The 24,156-nt window shown below is 40.5% G+C and overlaps 1 protein-coding gene across 6 annotated transcripts in view; it reads left to right on the forward strand.

Annotated features, from left to right (window-relative positions):
* TNRC6A (trinucleotide repeat containing adaptor 6A) overlaps positions 1-24,156 on the forward strand; it is a 61,035-nt gene that overhangs the window by 10,903 nt on the left and 25,976 nt on the right. For 5 of the 6 annotated variants that reach the window (XM_058156887.1, XM_058156883.1, XM_058156885.1 and 2 more), the window contains 2 exons: positions 7,206-7,296; positions 11,911-11,932. In XM_058156887.1, the coding sequence (XP_058012870.1) occupies positions 7,206-7,296; positions 11,911-11,932 (113 nt within the window). The remainder of the gene's footprint in view (positions 1-7,205; positions 7,297-11,910; positions 11,933-24,156) is intronic. The other variant, XM_058156889.1, reaches the window with a different exon arrangement.

Here is a 24,156-nt window from a genome sequence, read left to right on the forward strand (position 1 = left end):
TCCAGGCTTCCTTGATAAGGCAGGTGGGGGGGGAGTGGATCTGGTCCAGAGATGGCTTGGCTCATGCTGCAGAGGACTCTGTCCAATATCAGAGTTCACAAACCCAGTGGGATCCCAAATCACTGCAGGAGGCACTGCCTCAATTAGCTCCATTTTCTTCTGCCCACAATATATGAGTGTTATAGGCCTCCTTTTTCCTCCTCCGTTCTTGTGGATGACTGTCTCTACATACCAGTAACCATAAATCTGGTATAGGGTAATGCTGGGGAAAGAAATTTAAGAGCTTGTGGCGAGCTGGGGAAAGTGTGTTTAGCCTGGAGAGAGAGAGAGAGAGAGTGCGCCAAGGGGATTAACCACTGCTAATCGGCCCAAAGCAATTTGCTGAGAGGGAAATGGCTCCCAGACAGGCTGCTGAGAATGTTTCCTGGCTGTGGGTTCCCACTTGCTGACTCTGGCTCTTGCATGCCTCATTTTTATCCGTACAGCCTCTGCTGCAGATGTGCCACCCAAGACCCTGATTTCTCTCCTGCTTTCTCCAGTTGGCTGGTGGCCACAGCTAGGTGAAGTTAAATAAGGGCATTGCTGCATCCTCTGGTAGAAGTATCAGCCTCACCAATTCTGTTAAACATTTCTTCCTCTTTCGGAGGTGCATGTTTGCAACAGATGAAATCTGGTATGAAAGGGCAGCAATTTAGGTGAAAGTTCTTGAAAGCACCGGTGCCAGTTTTGAGGGAGGAATAAGACTGGATGTTCGAAGAGGCTTCAAGGTCCTTCCCGTTCTGAAACGTTTAAGTTGACGCTTCTCTTTTCTCATGTTTCCTTTTCAACCTGTTGTTCAGAGTTTGGCCTTGAGCTGTGGAGATTGTATAGTTTCCCCTAACTAGATGCCCCCCTCCAAGCATCAGACTGTTTCATTTTAACTACTGTTACTCACATAATCTAATAATACTTTGATTCTTTTAAAATACATATTTAATTTAAATAATATTGATGTCCAACACAGAGTTCTGTCTACTTTTAATTTATTAAAATTGCAACCTACTGAAGTAGGTAGTAGCTAAGGTGGAGTGACAGCATCTGGTCAGGAATTCAAAGGGGGCTCCACTGAGCTTCTGAAGGGAGTCCTCCAGCCCCCTTCAGTCCTCCAGAAAGCCTACTGTCAAATCAGAGCTCTAAGCGGTGTTCCCCCCCCCCCACCCCATTGATCCGGTAAGAAAAATACATGCCTCTGTTTATGCGCAACAACTGTTTGACCTTATGGTCTACATAGTGGGGTGGTGGAATATCTTTAAACCAGCGGTCCTCAACCTTTTTGGCACCAAGGACCGGTTTCGTGAAAAACACTAGCCCTTGCCAGTGGGCCCTCCTTTCTTTCAGAGGTCCCCAATTCCTATTTCTTTGCAAGTTCCATGCTGCTTTGCAGGCTGCTTATCTCTTCCTTCTGCCTCATGCCTGGGTTTTTCCAAGGAATGCCTCTCCCAAGATCTGTCTCTTTCCAGTTATAAACCTGTTGCAGCCAGCTTGCTTGAATCTACATGGCAAATCTCCAACTTGGGACTTCAACTCCCAGAATTCCCCAGCCAGCTTTGGTTTGCTGGGTGGGGAACTCTAGGAGTTGAAATCCACAAGTCTTAAAAGTTGCCAAGTTTGCAGACCCCTGCTTTATAGCCCCATTCACTTTACTGGTTCTTCGGGGTACTGTAGCTATGCGTAGACATCTGCTGTACAAGAGCTAGATCCGTTAAGCCTTGCTTATTCCATTTAAACTGGGGAATCTCTGAGGTGTTGAACTGTGTTTTCCTTCATTTAAGAGGAAAGATGGACAAACAAAGATGGCATTGAAAACCTTTGGGTTCCATTGTAAGCAAAAAGAAGTCTGTGGTTGCTTAAGCTGTATTACATCTTTTTGATTTAGGAACACTTTCTTGCAGTTAAGTGTTTTCTACATTTATGCTAGCCTTATTCTCCTCTTATTCCCCATCACCACTGCATTAAGTCCTGTGGAGTGCTGTGAAAATTTCTCTAGCTATGAAAACTCTCTATAAAACATTCCGATTTTCATGGTCTTCATTTCTTTCAAGAGAGGAGGCTTCCATTGCTAACTTTCCATGCAGAGGACATTGTTAGCATGCGCCTTCCCCCTCCCTCTGGAAACACAATCAGAGAAATTTAAAGTTGAGCTAAAAAGTTTGTGAACCCTTTGGCTTTTCCGTATTTCTGCATATATGAGATCTAAAATGTGATCTGTCCCCACATAAAGCCTAAACATAGACAGAGAAAGCTTGATTAAACAAACGAGACAAAAAACTTTGTTCATTTATTTTTAAGAAAATGTTGGATAACCATCTGACTGAGATGGTTTAGGGTTTCCTGCCTGGGCAGGGGGTTGGACTAGAAGGCCTCCAAGGTCCCTTCCAACTCTGTTGTTATATTATATTATATATCTATTGAGGAAAATGACCCAAAGTTACCTATTTGTGCATAACAAAAGTATTCCTAGAGAATCAATGCATTAATACCGTTTAGAACAGTAAGATGATCTGATCTCTGGAAGCTGTACGTATCAGACTTGCCATAACGTAAGCCTCTAAATAGAAACAATCCTTGAATCCATTTGTTGAGAAAGATATACTTTATTAGAGGTCAAGTGCATTGTAGTACTGCAAATCCCTGCATTCTACTCTTTCCCCCCTTAACTGTCTCATTGCTTCTCCCCCCCCCCCCAAACCAATTAGGCTCAGTCAAGATGTTTTCCTAACACCCCTCCTTCTTCCAGCTGGGTGTCTTGAGGCAGCATCTCAAGCACTTAGTTTTGTTTCCTGAAGCATCCCCCCATCCCGCTTCCTTCCTCCCTCCCTCCCCCCCCACCCTTCATGATAGTCTGCCACAGCAGTGACAGCACAAGCAAGCATAAGGTGGCAGCTGATAGTATGAATAATTTAAAATTAAGGGCCAAAGTAGGTGCTCTCTCTGGCAAGCTGGCCCTACACTAGTTCATCTCCTGGAGTAAGTCACTTCTCTACCCCACAGCCAGCCTGGCACAGTACATATTTTGCACATCAAGGGAGACAGGAGGAGTGCAGCTCAGGCAGGAGCTGACGTGCCTGATGGGAAAGGCTTGCTCCTGGCTCTTGTGCAGGGTGGCAACCTAGCTCTTTGGGTGTGTGAGATTTCCATGCGTGGCTGATGAAAGAGCTGGGTGGCCATGTATTGTGTAGCCTGCAAGGCCCCTAATCCCACAGCCCCGGTGTGTTCCCATGTCATTGAGCTCTGAAAAAGCCTTGCAAGACAATACCCACTTCAACGTTGAATGCCCCTTTCTGCACATTGAGTGGGGAGATCATACAGTGAAAACGACACACACTTTTACAGGTAGTCCTCGACTTACAGCAGGTCATTCAGAGACTGTTGAAAGTTACAACAGCATTGAAAAAAGTGACCGTTTTTCAATTTTAACCGTTGCAGCGTCCCCATTGACACATGAAAAAAATTCAGATGCTTGGCAACTGGTTCATATGTGTGACCCGTTGCAGTGTCCTGGGATCATGTAATCCCCTTTTGGGACCTTCTGACAAGCAAAGTCAATGGGGAAGCCAGATTCATTTAACAACCAGGTTACTGATTTAAAAATTGCAGTGATTCACTTAACAAATGGGGCAAGAAAAGTCATAAAATAGGACACTGAACATTCTGGGCTCAATTGTGGTCATAAGTCGAGGACTACCTGTAATTTAAATTGGCTGGAAAAGCAGGAGCTTGTCAAAAGGATGGCTCCGTTCAGCAGATAGTGTACAATTGGAAGAGTTTTGCGAAAGCAGTTCTTCTAAGGTAGCTAAACCGCATTCTTTCTCTTTTCGCAGTTTGATAAATGAAAATACCCCCCAAAAATGATCCTGTCCCAATACAAATCATTGCTCCAGATTTGTGTTTTATAGGACTTTTAAGTCAAGGCTTGTATGCTTATCTTATATTTCAGTAGGTTGCTATGTGGGGAGAGGGGAGGAGAGTCCTTATCGTGGTTGGATTACTTCCTTGAGACCATCACTGGGGCACATTCCACAGCAACACCTGCTACTCAGTAGACAACTTCACTTCCTTCAGTTTTTGTAGGAATTTGGTTTTAGCTAAAACGGGCAGTTGCTTCTGAGAGTGGATCTCAGATTCTAGCTAGTCCAGGGGAACCTTCCTCTTCCTTCTGGATTAGGGTGCTCAGAGATGGGATGCCCTGGTAAATATTTTCCCTGAATATTATTATCTCCCAGTGTCCCAGAATGTATATACACACAAAGCATCCACATTTCCATAGGACATTTGATATTTTTCATCTTCAGGTGGGTGAATGATGGGTAAAAATTCCACCCTTGGAGATCTTCTCCCAGGGATGGAATTTCCACCTGTCGTTCACAACCATGTAAAGATGAAGAATGTCGAATGTGCTCTGTGAATGTTGTCAACAGGAGACCTAAGTTTCTGGCTGAGTCGTCTGCCTGACAGACTATAACACAGATTGCATCTGTAAGGTTAAGTAAAAATGTGTTTGGTCAAACCATCATGCCCTTGATTGTGCTGAGGGGCTTGGGTTGAATCCTGTAGACCAGGGGTGTCAAACTCAAGGCCCGCAGGCCGGATTCAGCTCACAGGGTGCTTGGCCTGTGGGGCTGCCCTAGAAACAGCGAAGGACCAACCCGCGATACCTCTGTCAGTGAAAACGGAGCTCCATTTTCACTGGCAGAGGGTTGCAGGAGACCATCGCCGGCGGAAATGGAGCTCAGGAGCCTGTTGTCGCTGGCAGAACATTCGGGCCACCACAGCCCCCCCCCCACCCGTGGCGTTGAGCTACAAGTGAGCTACCCACATCATCCTGGCCACCCCCACCCCAGCCCCCCAAGGTCAAACACAATCCTGATGCGGCTGTCAATGAAATCGAATTTGACACCCCTGCAGTAGACTGGCAACTCAAGACCCACAGTAAGGATTTTAGATAAAAACTTGCAGAAGGGAGTGGGAGAGGAGCTTAACAGGATCTATTACATAAGTCAAGGAAAAGCCTTAGCTCATAAATTTTGTTACATCTGCCATAGAGATGTATGAGGATGGTATGAGCACAATGAGCTTGAGCTCTGAGAATGGGAAAGCAAGAGCAGTGTGCCAGATCTCATAGGGACACTGGGGTAATTTCCACACTGTATTGGCTATAGCAGCTGAAGGATATGGGTAGCCATATCTGCACCTGCTTAGAAACTAAAGCGAGTTAATTTAGTAAAAGTGTGGAAAGCATTGGCATTAAAATCAAGAGAGAAACAAGAACAATTCTGTATTATTTTTGCCGTTCATGATAAATCAAGGAGAAGTTGCAAATGCTGCATTCCAAAGCCAAAAAGAAAACGCCAGAGGCTATTAGAATGAAGAAGGATTTTAATTGCTTCAACCTCTTAGAAAACAAACTGAGCAGGGTTCTTCCAGGAAGCACTTCCCTTCTCTGGCTGACAATGCTGCCCTTCAGACAGAAAAGGAAAGTGTAAAAGTATATTAACTGTCAGTGGTTTGATACTAACTGAAGAATAAAATTTAGTAAATGATACGGAAGCACATTAGAAAGAAGGGAAGAAAGCCACAATTGAAGCTTGACCAAAAAGTATGTGCAGCCTTGGTTCATTCAGGGGAATCTGCCACTTCCTCGTGTGGCTTTTTGTCCACTTGAACTCAGCATATGGTCTTCAGTGACTGGAGCAACTTTTGGAGGCTTGGGGGGGGGGAGCGCACAGTTCTTCCACCTTTATTTGGAAATGCTTCTGGGGTTTCTGGGGAAACTAAGGTTTTTGCAGCTAAACTGCAACATTTTGTGTAGTAAATGTATTTTTGAAAACAGTGTTCACGAAGCCTTTGGTTACCCAATAATAATAATGACAAAATTAGACTTTAATTACCGATTGGTTTCATGGAAGGCTTACTTTGTTAAAATCGTCTTGTTGGACCCTTTCTATGTGTGCCTGGATGATGCCTCCCCCTTTTTTCCCTGTCCTTGTCTCCCCCTGCATTACGTTCCTGTCAAGTAGAATAGAGCTAAAAGGGACCTTGGAGGTCTTCTAGTCAAACCCCCTGCTGAAGCAGGAGACCTATACCCGTGATTGTGAACCTATGGCACACGTGCCACAGGTGGCACATGGTGGGAATGCGAGCCTTGCCCTAGCTCAGCTCCGGCGTGCATGTGTGGGCCGGCCAGCTGATTTTCGGGCCTTCCGGGCCCACCGGAAGTTGGGAGACGGCTCATTTGCCAATTTCTGGAAGTGCCTCCGGAAGGGTGGAGAAGGCCGTTTTCACCCTCCCCAGGCTCCAAGAAAGCCTCTGGAACCTGGGGAGGGCGAAAAATGGGCCTACCGGGTCCACCATAGCATCTCATGCCAAAAGCTGGGGGAGCGCTGGGGGGTCACGCGCCCGTTTGCAGGGGGCGCATTGAGTTATGGGTATGGGCATGCATGCGAATCCCTCCCCCCGCGCTCCCCCTGCTTTTGGCACGTGATGGCAAAAAGGTTCACCATCACTTCCCTGTATCATTTCAAGCCCTTTCCTCGTTCCACAGACCTTAATCCCCAAATTCTGCTCAGATGCCTTCTCTGAACTTGGATAGTTGATCATACTTGTTTTTAATGTAATGCAACAAATTGGTTTTATAGAAATGAAAGCTCAACAAATAAACTAATATGTCGCTTTTCATTTTTATTAAAAAGTAAAGTTCAGGTCTAATAGGAACATATTACAGGTAGTCCTTGTCTTATGACCACAGTTAGGACCCGATTTTGCATTGATAAGCAAGGCAGTTGTTAGTGAGTCCCATCCAATTTTACTATCTTTTTACCACAGTTGTTCAATGAATCATTACAGTTATTAAGTGGACATTAAATGAATCCAGCTTCTCCCATTGACGTTGCTTGTCAGAAGTCAGCTGGGAAGGTCATAAATGGCGATCACATGACCTTGGGACACTGCAACCATCATAAAGGCATGCCAGTTGCAACTCCCCAAATTTTATTCACACGAACATGGGGATGCCGCAGTGGTCATAAGTGCAAGGAGAGGTCATAAGTTACTTTTTTCAGTGCCATTTTTAACTTCCAATGGTCACTAAATGAGTGTTTGTGAGGACTACCTGTAGTAGTTAGGATATTTTTCCAGAATGCATTCCTAACTTCAGCCCTATCCTCTAGGGAATTGGTGCAAGAGGAGGAAGAACAGTTGATGGAAGAAAAGAGAAAGAGGAAAGACGACAAGAGAAAGAAAGAAGCTGCTCAGAAGAAGGTGAGCGGGAGAGTAAGGTGTTTCATGAAGTGAGGTAGTGCCCTCGGGCTACCGGAATGATGTTCCAGATGTGTGTGTGCTACTTAAGATACTTGCTTAGGGCGTATTAATTTAGAAAAACCCTGAGTACTGTATAATGGGATAGAAATATCACATGACGCCAGAGACACCTTGTGGGAGGGATGGGTGGCATAAAAATTTAATACATAAATAAATAATAAATAAAATTATATACACACGCACTACACACAAACATGTTGTAACAATAATGCTACAGTATACATCACCATAAATAATAGTGATACATTTCTTATCTACACCGTTTTCTGTTAACCAGTAGAATTCATAAGCTTTGGATAGAATGATGCAAAATAAGATTTCATGTGAACCAATATAGGTAATAAAGGCGGATTAGAAATTCACGTAGAATAAAACTATCAAAGGCATGACAGTAATGAAGGCACTTTCCCTCTTATTACTAGTTGTTGGAGAAGTAAATGAGGAGGGGTTTATGTCCTCTGGTATGTGGTAGCATTGCCCTTTCTGCTTGTTTGATTATTGGCAATAAGCATTAGCCTGTGGTGCAGTCATGGCACATGGATTCAACAAGGTAGCATCTTGAACAATAATTGGATCCGGTAAAATTGTTAGCTGTGGTAATTGCCACTCATGGGGACCTACACTCAAAAAGTTTCTTCAATTACAGGGCCTCTGTAGCTCAGACTGATAAGACAGTCTGTTATTAACACAGCTGCTTGCAATTACTGCAGGTTCAAGCCCCACTAGGCCCAAGGTTGACTCAGCCTTCCATCCTTTATAAGGTAGGTAAAATGAGGACCCAGATTGTTGGGGGGCAATAAGTTGACTTTGTATATAATATACAAATGGATGAAGACTATTGCTTGACATAGTGTAAGGCGCCCTGAGTCTTCGGAGAAGGGCGGGATATAAATGCAAATAAAAAAAAAATTGCCTTAAATACAGTGTACCGTATTTTTAAAAAAAATCCCATGACAATTAAGAATTTGACACTTACACGTCTTTTTCTTTATGCCTACTTAGCTAGGGCTTAGATGATGGACTAGGAATAGTCTCTTAATATGTTGGAAACGTTTTGGAAACGTTATAAAAATCAGATGAGACAAAAAAGTAAAATATGTTCATCAAGGTGGTAATTTAAAGTAACCAGTCAAGAGCTTTACTGAGAGAAACCAGTTATATCCTCCCCATTCTCTTTTCTGCCTCCTACTAATTTGAAAAATATCCAGATACCCATTGTCATATTTTTTGTGGTATATGCCTTCCTTTATCAGAAGTATTGTAGAATGCAAAAAGATTTTGTGAAAGTGCATTAGATACAGCATTAGCTTTCTGGTTACCAGGTGGCAATAATGTATTTTTCATTGGGTTTTGCAACAAAAATCAAAAGTATACAATGCATGAAGATAAAGTCAACATTTCTGCTGTTTTTATGTTTCAAGTACGTTTTTGGAAGTTAATTCATTTGTCTACTTCTGTGTCAGGCACATGAAGTCTTGAAAAAGTGTGTCTGACTGTTCCTTATTACTTGCTGATGTAATACTCTTTTTAATCATTTGCTTAACCTTTTTTCTGTTAGTTGACAAATAGCACCTAGCGTGAACTACCTTTGTCATCCTTCTATTGAAAAAATAAAGGGACTTAAGTTCCCATTGTTTCTTTCAGCAGAACATTTTTTAAAAAGAATGCGGGCGGGAGGGGGGGGGTTCCACCAAGCCAGAAGCTAGTTGAAATACTGTAATAGAAAGGTCTGAGGGGGAAACTGTTTTGTTTTGACTTTAGAATATATATTTTTTTTAAAAGCAGTGTAAGGTTACTAAAAGTCTCCCTGAAGCTTATTTATTAGAATCAAACTACAAGTAATCCTTGGACTTACAACTGGTTGCTTAGAGATTGTTCTAACTGTTAAAACAGGCCCTCCAAAAGGTATTTATATCCCTGTTTCAAAGTTATGGCCACTGCAACGTCCCCCCAATTATTTGCCTTTACAACTGTCCACAGAGTTACTACAGCATGCCCCCCTCCCAATCCTCCCCTCCCACCTTACTGGATCCCCACAGGTCTTGCAAGGGTCAGCTTCCCATCCCACTGGGTCCCCCACATTGCTTCCCTCACCCCCGTCACAAATCATTTGCTTACCTTTCGTTCCTTTGGCCTAGGGTGGGAGCAGTTCCTGCACCTGTCCTAACATCCATTTTTACTTGCTGTGGTTGCCAGCGATTGGGCCAAGCCATAAGCATTCCCACCTAGGAAGACCATGCATCGCCCCATCAGCTCTTTGGCTTGAATGGGGAAGTGTTCTGGCAGAAGACCAGGCTGACCTCAGAGAGGGCCACTCTCTAGTTCAGGGGTCTCCAGCTTGGCAACTTTAAGCTTGGCGGACTTCCAACTCCCAGAATCCCCCAGCTTTGCTGGCTGGGGAATTCTGGGAGTTGAAGTCCGCCAGGCTTAAAGTTGCCAAGGTTGGAGACTCCTGCTCTAGTTTATTCTGCAATATTTAGTTTAAAACGCAAGTTCCAGCATGACTTTGTTTAGTTTACTACCTTAAGTTTCCAATAGACTTGATTTTTAGAGCTACATTTTGAGGCATGTGGAAGAACAAATATCGGCTTCTCTTATTGTAGAAATAACTTTTGAGAGCTTTTACTTGAAAGTCCATTGTAATGTGCTGAGTCACTTTCTAAAAAACATTCAGTATTGTTTGCTTATTTCACAATATTTATAGGCTGCCCTATTCCAACCAGACTTTGGTCAGGATATAAGATCAAAACAAACAGAATAAAAAATTATATATAAAAAATTAAAATATTTTTTAAAAAATTAACCACTGTGCATCACGGGTGCCCTTAAAACTAAACAAACTAAAGTTTGAACCAGATTTCTTTGATGTGCTTATAACCCTGCCATCTGCAGGCCCATCTGCACACAAAGGGGGGGAAGCAGAATATTCCACAGAGTAGGGGGTCATCCCTAGGAAGACCTGGTCCAAGACCCATGAACTCTGAAGGGAAGGGGTCCTGCACAGGCCTCTCTTCATTATTCAATCTGATAGGAAGATTTGAATCTAGCAAGAGCTTGCTATTGACCGCTGTGCTGTGCAGGGTTTTAAAGGAATTTACCAGCACTCTGAAGTTGGCTTGGAAGCCAACTGGCAATTATTGCAGTGACTTCAAAGTAGGTATTGTTTTGGCCTGGTGGGGCTGTTTCACCAGGAATATAGCGACACATTTTGTACCAGCTGTATAGATTCCAGGTCAGATGTGGGGGGTGTTAAATTAGCCATCCAACTGAATGGTAATGAGGATGTGGGCAGAGACCCTTTCCATCTACAGTTTTATTTGTGTTTTCAGTAGCAGCCAAGGGTCCCTGTGCTGTGAATCCTTCAGGGAGAGTTCAGCCCCATCAAGAGTCAAATGTGTCTTGGCTACTGGTGACTCTGGACTGGCGGGATTTTATCTAGGTTTCGTTCACTGCCTCCAGATGCTTTCTGGCTCCAATCTTTTCAGGATTTCTGGGCTATCTCTGCCTCAGCCTGGCTTGGCATGTATAACTGGGTGTTATCTGCATATTGATGACACTTCATTCCAGACTCTTGAATGATCTCTCTCAGCAGCTTCATGTAGATGTTAAAATAAACTGGCAGAAAGCACTGGTCCCCAAGGCATTCCACACTGAGGTTTTTAGGGACTCAAGTGTTGATCTCCCATGATCACCAGCTGAGGTAGGAGTGGAACCTCTGCAGGATGGTGCCGCCAATCCCCAGCTCATAAAGCAGTGCAGGAGGATGCTCCGGTTGAGGGTATCAAGACCACCAAGATGGATCCTGACAAGGGTCATCATTTAGTAGACCATTACCCTTAGTATTGCAGAAACAGGCACAACCAACGAGCACAAAAAGCTCAGAATCGTCAAGGAATAGAGCAGCCTTGTCATTTAAATCAGGGGTCTCCAACCTTGGCAACTTTAAGACTTGGGGACTTCTAGAATTCCTCAGCCAGCTTAGCTGAGTCAAAGTCCTTAAGTCTTAAAGTTACTAAGGTTGGAGACCCCTGATTTAAATGAATAAAATCCTGACTGAAAAGGATTCAGATAATCACCTGTTTTGGGTAAGCTTCCCTTCCATGGTCCAGCCTCCTTTGCAACTACCTCATCACTATACATCAGTCATCTGCCACTTGCTACAGTCAGGAAGTTCCTCCTGAGACGCTTGTCATTCTTCCTAGTTTATTATGGTAGCAGTGTTGCATCTTATGATTTATATGGATGTATTTTTACGATGACTATGATCATGCCCACTTATTACTGGTATGTACACTGAGAGCTTATGCAGCAGGGGCAAATTCCTTGTGTGTCCAGTCACACTTGGCCAATAAAGAATTCTTTCTATTCTGTTAGTTTTGATTCTACCTTCTGGGGCAATAGAGAAACAAGTTTGGCTGCTGCTCTTTGTGACAGCCCTTCATTTCTGGTTAGGCATTTCTTAAGAAAGCCAATAATGCCCCTAAATTGGTAGTAGGTCTAGTAGTGATCAAAGTCAGGAAATCAGTAACCAAATTTCCTTTTTTTACTTCACAGGCCACTGAACAAAAAAACAAAGGTAAGTTAGTTGAAATACTACAATTATTTCCCCATAACTGGTGTGTATTCTCTCATTGGGAGCGGGGGGGATGGTTTGACTGCAGATTCTATAAGAGGTAGGATCTGATGGAGGTAGGATCAGATATTTCCAGATGTTCAGCTTTGAGGTCTGAAAAGCACTTGCAGGCAGTTTGTTCTTCCCATCACTTGTCATACTCAGTCTTACTCATTGAGGCCCACAAAGTTAGGAGAGCAAAAGGCAACAAATTCACTGAAGGAAATTCCTTCTCCTAAGCATCTCGTGGTTCATAATCTGCTAGAGAAGTGGAAGGAGAGAGTGGCAGAAATCCAGATGGAAATGCTACCGATTACTCATCAAACATTGTGGCCTGCAGCATTTTAAAAGCCAGAATTTTTTCCCTCGAAGCTAAAAGCCTTGTTTTCAGAAAACCAAAAGGTGAAGTTATGCACTGTATACCAAATTCAATGAGGTGTTTTTCAAGGGTTGTGTTTAAAATCAAACCAAGATTCCATTTCAGTGCATTAGGTCAGAAATAGACAAAAAGGATTAACTCTAATTTTTTGTGTGGAATATATGGATGACTTGGGGGGGAAAGGGAAAGAGAGGCTGCCTAGGAAACAGTCAGACAAGAGAGGCAGGAGCCCCCAGTGGCTTAAAATCAGAGAAAGAAACTTAGGATGAAGCAAAAAGGATGAAGTGGTAGCAGGAGTTTGTACCTTCAAACTTGCAAGATTCTGTTAATGTAGCCATCTAATAACAAAGAATTGGCTCCACTGTTTCTGTTACCTGTCTGGCTTACCCATTCAGGAAGGCTGACAGACTTGAAAAATCCTTTTTCTCATGTACATACACCTGAACTGGAGGGAATCCTTCTCTTTAAATTTCTGAGTTTTCCTTTTCCTTCTCTGTAAACCTGTGCAATAGGTTTAAAAATAGAATCACCCCAGAAGTTTCTTGGTACTTGCTTGGTATTTAAATCAGTTGTGCCCAATGTTATAGCCCTTTTGTCATGATCATTAAGCAAATCACACAGTCAAACAAATCATGTGGCTGTTAAGGGAATCTGGTTTCCCTCATTGACTTCGTTTGTCGCCAGCTCACTTGCGGTTTACATGCCAGTTGCCAAGATTCCAAATTTTGATCAGGTGATTGGGAATGCTGCAATAGTAATAATTGTACAGACAGGTCATAAATCAATTTATTCAGCCCGGTTATACCTTGGATTGGCCATTAAACAAATAGTTGTATGTCAAGGACTACCTGTATCCCTTCACACTTATGATCAGTTTCCTAGTGCCCTACAATCATGTGACATTTGCAACCTTTCCTGCCAGCTTCCCCAGAAAGTTTGGGGAAGCTGAGAAGGAAAGTTTCAAGTCCCTGGGGTCTCTTCCATTCATGCATCTTCCCATCTCCTGTATGTTTGCACCAGCCATTCTCACACCATTCCTGACCTGTGCCGCATACCTCCTTGTTCCCTCTCTGACCTAGCTTATCTGCCTGTGGGCCTGGAACTTGCAACTTCCTACTGGCTTCCCCACTGACTTTGGTTGTGGGAAACAGGCAGAGCCTGGCTAGGTGGCTCAGTGCCTAAGATGCTGAGCTTGTCCATCAGAAAGTTTGGTGGTTCGAATCCCTAGTATAGATCTCCGTGTAAGCAGGGGGTTGGACTAGATGACCTCGAAGGTCCCTTCCAACTTTGTTACTGTTAAGTTGCCTCGCCAAATGTGGGATTTGTTAATTATAGGGACCACTTAGCGACAGAAATTCCAGTCCCAAATGCTGTCATAAGTCAAGGACTATCTGTATCCATAAATCCTAGTAAAAAGATATTCTGGTATCATCTGAGTGTTAATTTTTAAAACTCTGCATCATCATATGTCTCCCAGTTTTTTTTTTCATAAGATTGCCATGCATGGTAAAAAAGCTCCATCGTGCTATTTACATTTCTAACAACAATTAGAAATAACTTTTTATAGTAATGCTATTGTAATTTATAATGTACAGCAATACAAACTAAAAGAAATGAAAAAAAGCTGAAGGTTTTTTTGGAAGTACTTTTATACATGCTAGATAATTTTTCTGGAGTCATGTATCAACAGTGCATCATTTAACACAAATTCTCTATTAAATTATAACATAATTTTAAGTCCTTACGCATATTTTCCTTTTAAAAATATTACTTTTATCAAAGGTTACAATTACAACAGTAAAACTGAATACAAACTAAAAAAAGAAAGAAGAAAAAATAAAAGGTGCAGAAAATAAAGAAAAATAGAGAAATAGAAAAAATATAATAAAAAAAGAAAAGAAATGTGTAAAGAAATGACTTCCCCCTACATCACAAGTATAGACAATTTTAGTAGCTTATTATCTCTTCTCTTTTTTTTTTTTATTGAAAGAGTTTTAAAAAACAAAAACATTTTCCCCCTTTTCCCCCCTCCCTCCCAAAAAAACACACCCCTTCCCCCCTCCCTCCCCCCCCCCCCCGGCTTCCCGGGTCAATCACAAGGTATTGTTATACATAAACCAAACATAGAATAAAATTTTCCCTTCCAATCCAAATAACCACATCCAAAGCTTTTCATCTCCCAACCCCCTCCCCATTACATAAAATAACTTTCTAATTATTCAAAGGCAATCTGATATTTCTTAATCTGATATCTGTTTTGTAGATAATCAATCCATTTTTCCATTCAATTAAATATCTTTCCTGCATATTGTCTTTTAAAAATGCTGAGATTTTAGCCATCTCAGCCAAATTAATAACTTTCAATATCCATTCTTCTATTGTAGGTATCTCTTCTTTCTTCCAGTATTGTCCAATCAACAGTCTTGCTGCTGTTATTAAATTCAGAATCAATTTAGTCTCAATCCCTGTACAATCCGTTATAATTCCCAAAAGGAAAAATTGTGGCAGGAACTTTATCTTCTTCTTCAGTACATTTTGAATAATCCACCAAATTCTTATCCAAAAGACCTTAATTTTCTTGCAAGTCCACCAAATATGAAAATATGTAGCATCATCACAATCACACCTCCAACATTTCGCTTGGATATTAGGATACATACATGATAATTTTTTGGGATCTAAGTGCCATCTATAAAACATCTTATAAAAATTTTCCTTAAATTCTGTGCTTGTGTAAACTTAACATTTCTAACCCAAATTTTCTCCCATGTTTCCAACATTATTGGTTCCTGAATATTCTGTGCCCATTTTATCATACAATCCTTTACCAAATCCTTTTCCTAATCTATTTCAAGCAACACATTATACAATCTCTTTATATGCTCCTGGGTCTGATTTCTAATTTGCTTTATTAAATTTTCCTCCTTTGCATTATACTAATTTTTTGATCTTCTTTCCATCTAGCACTTATTTGCCCATATTGAAACCAAGTATAATTCCTCCCTTCTTCATTTAATACCTGTAATGATTTTAATTGCAATCTACCTCCTTCAGCATACAAAAGTTCTTTATAAGTAATCATTTCCTGTTTCTGTTCTATATTTATATTCTCTATTGCATGTCTAGGGCTCGCCCATATAGGAATCTTGTAATCTAATTTATAGGAATATTTTTTCCAGACCCGCAAAAGAGCACTTCTCAACACATGATTCTTAAAAGCCCTATCCACTTTTTTTTCATAAAATAAGTACGCATGCCATCCATATAACAAGTCATAACCTTCTATATTCAAAATTCTTTCCTCTGTTAAGTTAAACCAGTCACTTATTACTGAAAGGGCTACTGCTTCATAATATAATTTAAAGTTAGGCATTCTTAAACCACCTCTTTCCCGTGAGTCCTGTATTATTTTCATTTTAACCCTCGCCTTTTTACCCTGCCATATAAATTTGTTAATCCCAATCTGCCAATCTTCCAAATTTTTATCCTTTTTAATTATTGGTATCATCTGGAACAGAAACAAAAATCTAGGTAACACATTCATTTTAATAGCCGCAATCCTTCCCAATAGGGATAACTGCAATTTCTTCCAGACACTCATATCATTCTGAACTTTTTGCCATAGCAAGTCATAATTATTCTTATAAAGTTTCTTGTTCGATGAGCTAATATAGACCCCTAAGTATTTAACCTTTTTTACTACCTCAAATCCTGTCATTTCCTCTAGTTTTTGTTTCTGTTGTATAGACATATTTTTAATTATCACTTTTGTTTTATTCTGATTTATTTTAAATCCTGATACCTTTCCATATTTATCAATTACTTCCAACAAAAATCTACTTGAATTTATAGGATTCGTTAACGTAACCACTACATCATCTGCAAAAGCTCTAACTTTATACTCATATTGTCTAATCTTAATTCCCTCTATTTTCGTTAATTCTCGTATTTTATCTAATAATGGTTCCAGAGTCAAAACAAACAATAATGGTGATAAGGGACATCCCTGTCTCGTTCCTTTCGCAATCTTAATAGCTCTTCTCTTAAAATTAATTATCTCTTCTCTTAAATTATCTCTTCTCTTAAAATACAACAAATGATCTCTTTTTCCTCTTAACAAATGCATAAAAACTGTCATTTCAGTCCTGATGTCAGCAGAATCCATTAAGAGATAACATTTCTATTTTAACCTTAACCAAGTAAATCAACTTTATATTCCTTTTTAGTCTAACCAATCTTTAATCCCTTCAAATAACGTCTTAGAATTTGATGTCTTTTTCTTTTCTTTTCTTTGTCCTTTCTCACAAGATCCTTCAAAATGTTAACAAGCCTTTTTTGAAAATTATCCAGGTCACTTTCTTGGTTTGTTATTAGCACGGCCCTTTTAATTATTAAGATGTCAGCAGGTTTCTTGTGTATGTCCAGTATAGTCATTTTTAAGCCTGCCACTTTCAAATCAATCTCAATCATACCAGGTAATACTTATTCCTGTCCCATAATATCTTGCAAATACAGTCTGTCTATGGAGGCAGATATTAACTTCTGTCCATTGTCCCCGACTATCCTTGAAGACAGATGTTAAAATGTTTTGCTTTTTTCTGTATCGGTAAATCAAGTTTTGGTGTTCTTCTTAATCTTTAGTTCCCTCTAGTGTCCAATTTTTAAAGTCTTTTATTTTTTAATTCAAAAGTGAAGCATTTTCCCATGGGAAGGATTTTTTTATAATTCATTCCACACTAGAATGGATTCTTTGTTTTTTTATAGGATGCCACTGTATTTGTGGCTTTGTTCAGATTGTACTGTTATTTTATACCAGGGGTCTTCAAACGTGGCAATTTAAAGAGTTGTTGGCTGTCTGACTGGATGGCTGAGGAATTCTGGGAGTTGAAGTGTTAAAGTTGCTGAGTTTGGAGAGTCCTGTTGTTTTTTTTTACTGTTGGTACCCAGAGAGCATTAAGAGTGGGGTAGCCTAGGGACGCTGTAAAAGTTAACAAGAGGCTTGCAATGGGGCAGGGTTAGGGTTAGGGTCAGTTGCATCTTCCACGTAATCAATTCTTGTGAGCTTCCTGATTGCTTCCTGTCCTGCCAGTTGAAACCGGCAGTGATAATCCTGTTTGTTTGCTTATAAAATCCGGTGTCATCCTCAACTAGATTAAATTCTCAGGGAGTCTTGGATTTTTCCAGTTGCCTTTGTTGTTGTTTTTTTCTCGTCACAAGAATTCCAATCTGCAAGGCTAGAAAAGGTTTAAGTATCTGTTGGCTTGGCTGTTCTGCTTTTCTGCTGGGGAGGGCTGGGCAAGATGCCCTTCTTCCTTTTTTCACGCAACATTTACACTGAACAAACTTAACATTTTCACTCCTTCCCCCCCCCCCCAGGGTATGGGGGTGACATCACAGCGCAGCTTATGGGTTCCTTCCCAGAGGCCCTTAGTTTCAGTTAAAGAGCTTACAAATGTTTTATGGTTGATAGAGCAGAAATCTTGTCCTTCATCATATGAACTGAATCCAGCTAAACTGTTTTCCTTCATTAGTTAGCTTAATTCTCCCTTGTGCTTCCTAGAAAATGTGCTTGATGTATAAGAAGTATGTTGTATTGCAAAAATTGAAGGGGGGATGTTTCAAATTTGAAGTGCTTTGAACTTGAAGTGTTCTGCTTTAAGTCCAAAACAGTCTTGAGTTCAGAGTGGTTGATTCCTACCTTACCACCGTGTGGTTTCCCCCATCTTCCAGCCGGTTTGGAAGTATTCTGCCTTTCAAGCTCAATAGCGTTTCTGTAACAGTAAGAGAAGAGGTGTTATCAGCCTGAAACGGGGCAGGGCATGCTCTCGCCTTTGTACCATCACCTTGTGGTGATTATTTGTTTAACATGAATAGATGCTTTTCAGTCGAGAACCGAGGAGATTGATCTTGCAAAGGCATTCAGCTGAAGATACGTAGTATGTTCATCAGCTCTCTGAATAGTCTTCATTTCAAATATGTCCATATATTTCTAGTCGATAGTTGAACTGAGCCTTAATACAGCAAAATTTAACGTTTTTGTTTTTCTTACGTGAGAGCTGAGCAAAAATTAGAACTGTTTGCAAAATGCATACTTTCTGGAAAATAAGTATGAGCCCTTTGCCTAAGAAAAACACTTTCCTTAAAACTGGATCAGTTTCCTTTCTCTGGATTGATGCTAAAATACCTGGAAAACCTTTCACCCTCATCATTTTGCTCGTAGCAGAGTCTTTAGTGTTGTGAAGTGGCGGGTCTTTTCTTTTTTCTCTCTCCCCTTTGTGCTAAGCAAAAAGGCTTCCCCAGTGCTGAGTGGAGTTTGCCCTTTGGGGGAGGTTTTGTGGCTCACCATTTGATGCCATTTGAAGGCTGAGCGCTTGTCGGGCCATTCCTTAGAGCAGCACCCGAGCCATGTTTTAAAAGTGGCAATAAGAGGGCAAATGGTTAAATGAGCATTATTTCATCTTGTGCAATAAAGGGATTTAGTTTCTGGTCGTATTAGGAGGATGGGTCTTCGTCAGGTGACAAACGACCAGATCCTGTCTTTAGTGAAGTTGGTCAAATAATTGAAAGTTAGGACCAGATGCTCCTAAAAAATCCCTGCTTGTATTAAAGTGGAAAACTAGGAAATCTTGCACAAGGTTCTGATGTGACCAATATATCTGATCATGCAAGCATCAAAGTGAGATCAGTCAAGAGAGTAAGCAGGTTAATAATCCTTTGAAGTTGTTACTGAAGCCTAATTTGCCCTGAAAGTACTCGGGGCAGAATTTTGGCTGCTAGCCCATTTCTTTTAGTTGGCAGTGGTGTTATGAATCTTTGCAGATATTCTGCCTCTGGGATGAAGATCCCATTAAGAGAAACATTTTCCTTTTTTCCCCGTAATAAATAAAATGGAAGCTCTCTAAAATCAAAGCAAACTGAAAAGCAGACGGTGCAGGCTTTCCTGATAGTGTCCATTCACAAATATTGTGTTGGGGAGGACATTCTCACACTGATAACACTTTGTCTTTGTTCTCTGTGAGAAATAAAATGGAACTTCCCTGCGGCTCCCTTGATCTGCAGACGTCTGGTTTCCTGCTTCAGAAAAGATTCTGACCAAGCTAATGGAATACTGTCCCTCTTGCATCAAATTGCTATTGGTGTTGGTGTTGGTTTTCTTTAAATGTTTATCACCTTGCCTTCCCCCCCTCCCCCCACACCATCTGCAACTCCAGGCACTAAACATACCAATAAAGACTGCTTCTTCCTCCTCCTTTCCCCACAACAGCAACCCTAGTGAGGTGACTAGAATTCACAGTCTCCTGATTTTTAGGCCAGCACCTTAACCACACTGTTGCAATACATATTAATGCAGCGGTCCCCAACCTTTCTGGCTCCACGGACCTACGGGCGTTGCGGGTTGGTTTCTTACACGTCACCTAGATCCCACGGATATGCAAAGGAAGCTTCACGAGCTCACCTACCGCTTGCCTGGCCCGGTTCCCATATTAATAGCCATTGATATATGTAGACTTGTCCACTAACAGGTGAAGCACCATTTCCTGAGCCACTAGTTGGTGATCAAGATCCTTACATGCAGTCCTCTACTTAAGACCATAATTGGGACCAGAATGTTGGTTATAAGTCATTGCAGACAGAAGTTGAGGCACCGGGTGACCAGACCCAGTTTTTACAATGGTTGTTAAGCAAATCGTGCAGTCAAAAATCTGAATCCACTCTCCCAAATAGTGGGGGGGGGTTTTTTGCCAGAAAACAGCAAAAAAAGTTGCATGTTATGTTTACAAGACCACAGGACATTGTAGCCACTCGTAAAAGTGAGCCAGTTTTCAAATGCCCAATCATGTGACTGCAGGAGGCGGATGTTTTGCTCTAGCCGGAAATGCTTTACAGACCATCAATCCCCCTTTCCCAGGCCATTGTTGTGACTTCAGCCAGTCATTAAATGGTCATTGGTAAGTCAAGGACTGTCCATGGGATCCATTCGATGCCACAGACCTGGCAATATTTCTAGCTTGCAGAATTATTCTGAAGGAATCTGGTGGCACCTTTTTTGATTCACAAATTTTATTAAAAGGCACGAGTTTCACGAGTTGATAAAAATGCTACCAGATTCGTGATTTTTTTATTTTTATTTTTGCTACTACAGACTTGCACAGCTCTACTTCTCCCTCTGGAATTATTCTGAGTAGAAGTGAATCATTAGCTGGAAGAGTAGTGCAAACGATTAAATACCCCTTTCTGTGTTCAGAAAGGATTAACTCAATAAACCTGCAAAGCTTAAGGCATAGCTTTTTAATTTCCTCCTTTGTCAGTAAACAGCAGAAGAGTTCCTCACCATCAGTGTTGTTCTATCTCAGCTGGCTCTGAGCTACCCCTCCTTGCTCCAGAATAGCAGCATTTGGAGTAGGCTGCTTGCTTAACATTAATCAACAGATTAAAGTGATAATAGATTTAAAGAGATTGATCCATGTAAAATATGATTGGGGGGAAAACCATTAAACTCACTGCAGTGCAACTTGACTCATTTTTTACTCCGTTTCAGTCTTGCCTCCAAATTCTGCCAGAGATAAAAATGGGTGTATTCTCTGCCATTCAAGAGCATTCGCCACTTGCTTCCCTATGGCTCTTAGGGTGACAGAAATTTTCTTCCGTCTTTATACATGTGGCTCCTTTGATTTCTCTTCCTTCAGTGTCTTCCCCTTTCCACTTGTCTCTCCTCAACCAGAGATTCTCATTTTGCAGTTTGAGTCCAGAGAAGTGAGTCAGAGGCAGCCACAGTTCACCCATTCCTGCATTTCCCCAGGTGCCCTTTTCCGTGCTTTCCTGGGGCTCTTCCAAGATGAAATATCGGCATATGGCCAGATTGCTGCCTATTCCTTTCTCGCTCCACCGGAAAGGAAGAGCAGGAACTGGTACCATTGCACTGCACCTGGCCTTCTGAAATGCTCTAAAACAGGGGTCTCCAACCTTGGCAACTTTCAGCCTGGCGGACTTCAACTCCCAGAATTCCTCAGCCAGCTTTGCTGGGGAATTCTGGGAGTTGAAATCCGCCAGGCTTAAAGTTGCCAAGGTTGGAGACCCCTCCTCTAAAGGACTCCACGCTTCTACTTAAGCCACCAGGATGTACTTCAGCTTGGAGAAAGTGCTTGTGAGCTCCTGTCTCTGTCCATCCTAAGAGGACACCATAATCGCTTCATAAAGCGATGGCTCCGCCAGGCAATTTCCATTTACAAGGTCATACCCAGGAGCAGCCTTCTGCCTTCAGAGTGGACCTGAACATTCCTGATCCGCCTTTTGCCAGGACTTGCCGCTCTGGGTAGTGCAGGGAAAACTTGGAGCTTTTGGCCAAAGCTTCACCAGTCCAGTGAAGGACTGCTTTTTTTTTTTTTTTTGCTGGAAGCTTCTGAGTCCTGTTTCTTTGTTCTCTGAATGAAGTGCATGTCGATACATTGGGTAAACATGTCAATTTTGAGCATTTCTTAACTTCTGATAGTCATGCTTTTTTTATTTTTTTATTTTTTTAATTGAAAAGGTTTTACAACAACAATTAAATTTTCCCCTCCTTCCCCCCTCCCTCCAAAACCCCCCTCCCCCCCGACTTCCCGGAGCAAACACAAGGTATAGTTCAATAAACAAACAGTCATACATTAAATTTTTAAAATCTAACACAATTATAATCCTTCTCTCTCACATAACCTGACTTCTTCCATTAAAATCAAAAACAACGTCCTTCATTCAAAGGCAATCTGAAATTTCTTAATCTGATATCTATTTTGAATATAATCAATCCAATTCTTCCATTCATTTAGATATTTTTCTTGAGTACTGTCTTTCAAGAAGGCTGAGATTTTAGCCATCTCAGCCAAATTGGAAACTTTCAATATCCATTCTTCTATTGTGGGTAAATCTTTTTTCTTCCAATATTGTCCAATCAACAGTCTTGCTGCTGTTATTAAGTTCAAAATCAAGTTAGTCTCAATCACTGTACAGTCCGTTGTGATTCCCAAAAGGAAAAATTGTGGTAGGAACTTTATCTTCTTCTTCAGAACATTCTGCATAATCCACCAAATTCTTATCCAGAAAGACTTAATTTTCTTACAAGTCCACCATACATGAAAATATGTAGCATCATCACAATTACATCTCCAACATTTCGCTTGCATATCTGGATACATACATGATAATTTCTTAGGATCTAAATGCCATCTATAAAACATCTTATAAAAATTTTCCCTTAAATTCTGCGCTATGTAAATTTAACATTTCTAACCCAAATTTTTTCCCATGTTTCCAACATTATTGGTTCTTGAATATTCTGTGCCCATTTTATCATACAATCCTTTATTAAATCTCTTTCAGAATCTATTTCTATCAACACAGTATACAATCTCTTTATATGCCCCTGAGTTTGATTTCTAATTTGTTTAACCAGATTTTCTTCATTTTGAATGATACCAATTTTCTGATCTTCTTTCCATCTAGCCTTTAACTGTCCATATTGAAACCAAGTATAATTCCTCCCTTCTTCTTTTAATGTCTCCAAAGATTTTAGTTGTAAATTTCCCCTCTCATTATGTAAAAGATCTTTATAAGTAATCATTTCTTGTTCCTGTTCTATATTTATATTCTCTACTGCATGCTGAGGACTTGCCCATATAGGAATTTTATAATTTAACTTATAATATTTTTTCCAGACATGCAGAAGAGAAATTCTCAACACATGATTCTTAAAAGCTTTGTCTACTTTCTTATCATACAATAAATATGCATGCCAACCATATAATAAATCATAACCTTCTATATTCAAAATCCTTTCCTCCGTCAAATTAAACCAATCACTTATTACCGAAAGAACAACTGCTTCATAATACAGTTTTAAATTAGGCATTTTTAATCCTCCTCTTTCCCGTGTATCTTGCATTATTTTCATTTTGACTCTCGCTTTTTTCCCTTCCCATATAAATTTATTAATTCCAATCTGCCATTCTTCCAAATTTTTGTCTTTCTTAATTATTGGTATCATCTGAAACAAGAACAAGAATTTAGGCAAAACATTCATTTTTATAGCTGCTATTCTCCCCAACAAAGATAATTGTAATTTTTTCCAAGTATTCATTTCCCTCTGAATTTTTTTCCATAACACATCATTATTCTTATACAATTTTACATTTGATGAAGTAAGAAAGACTCCTAAATATTTAACCTTTTTTACAATTTCAAATCCTGTTATTTCCTCTAGTTTTTCTTTCTGGTTCTTAATCATATTTTTGGTTAACACTTTTGTTTTATTTTGATTCACTTTAAACCCTGAGACCCTTCCATATTGATTAATTACTTCCAACAAATATACACTCAAATTTATAGGCTGAGTCAACATAACAACCAAATCATCTGCAAATGCTCTGACTTTATATTCATGTCTTCTAATTCTAATACCCTCTATCTCCCTTAACTCTCTTATCTTATCCAATAAAGGTTCCAAAGACAAAATAAACAATAAAGGTGATAAAGGACACCCCTGCCTTGTTCCTTTCCCAATTTTAAAACTATCTGTCAAACTACCATTAATTATTATCTGAGCTGTTTGCTCTCCATAAATTGCCCTAAGTATTCTTATAAAACCATTTCTAAATTGCATTTTGTCTGTTAATTTAAATAAAAATTCCCAATGCAAACGATCAAAAGCTTTCTCTGCATCCAAAAATATAAACGCTGCCGGAATCTGATTTTTCTTTTCCAAATATTCCAATAAATTCACTATCTGCCTAACATTATTCCTCATTTGTCTCCCTTTTATAAAACCAGACTGGTC

This window comes from Ahaetulla prasina, chromosome 14, assembly GCF_028640845.1.
Source record: "Ahaetulla prasina isolate Xishuangbanna chromosome 14, ASM2864084v1, whole genome shotgun sequence".
NCBI lineage: Eukaryota > Metazoa > Chordata > Lepidosauria > Squamata > Colubridae > Ahaetulla > Ahaetulla prasina.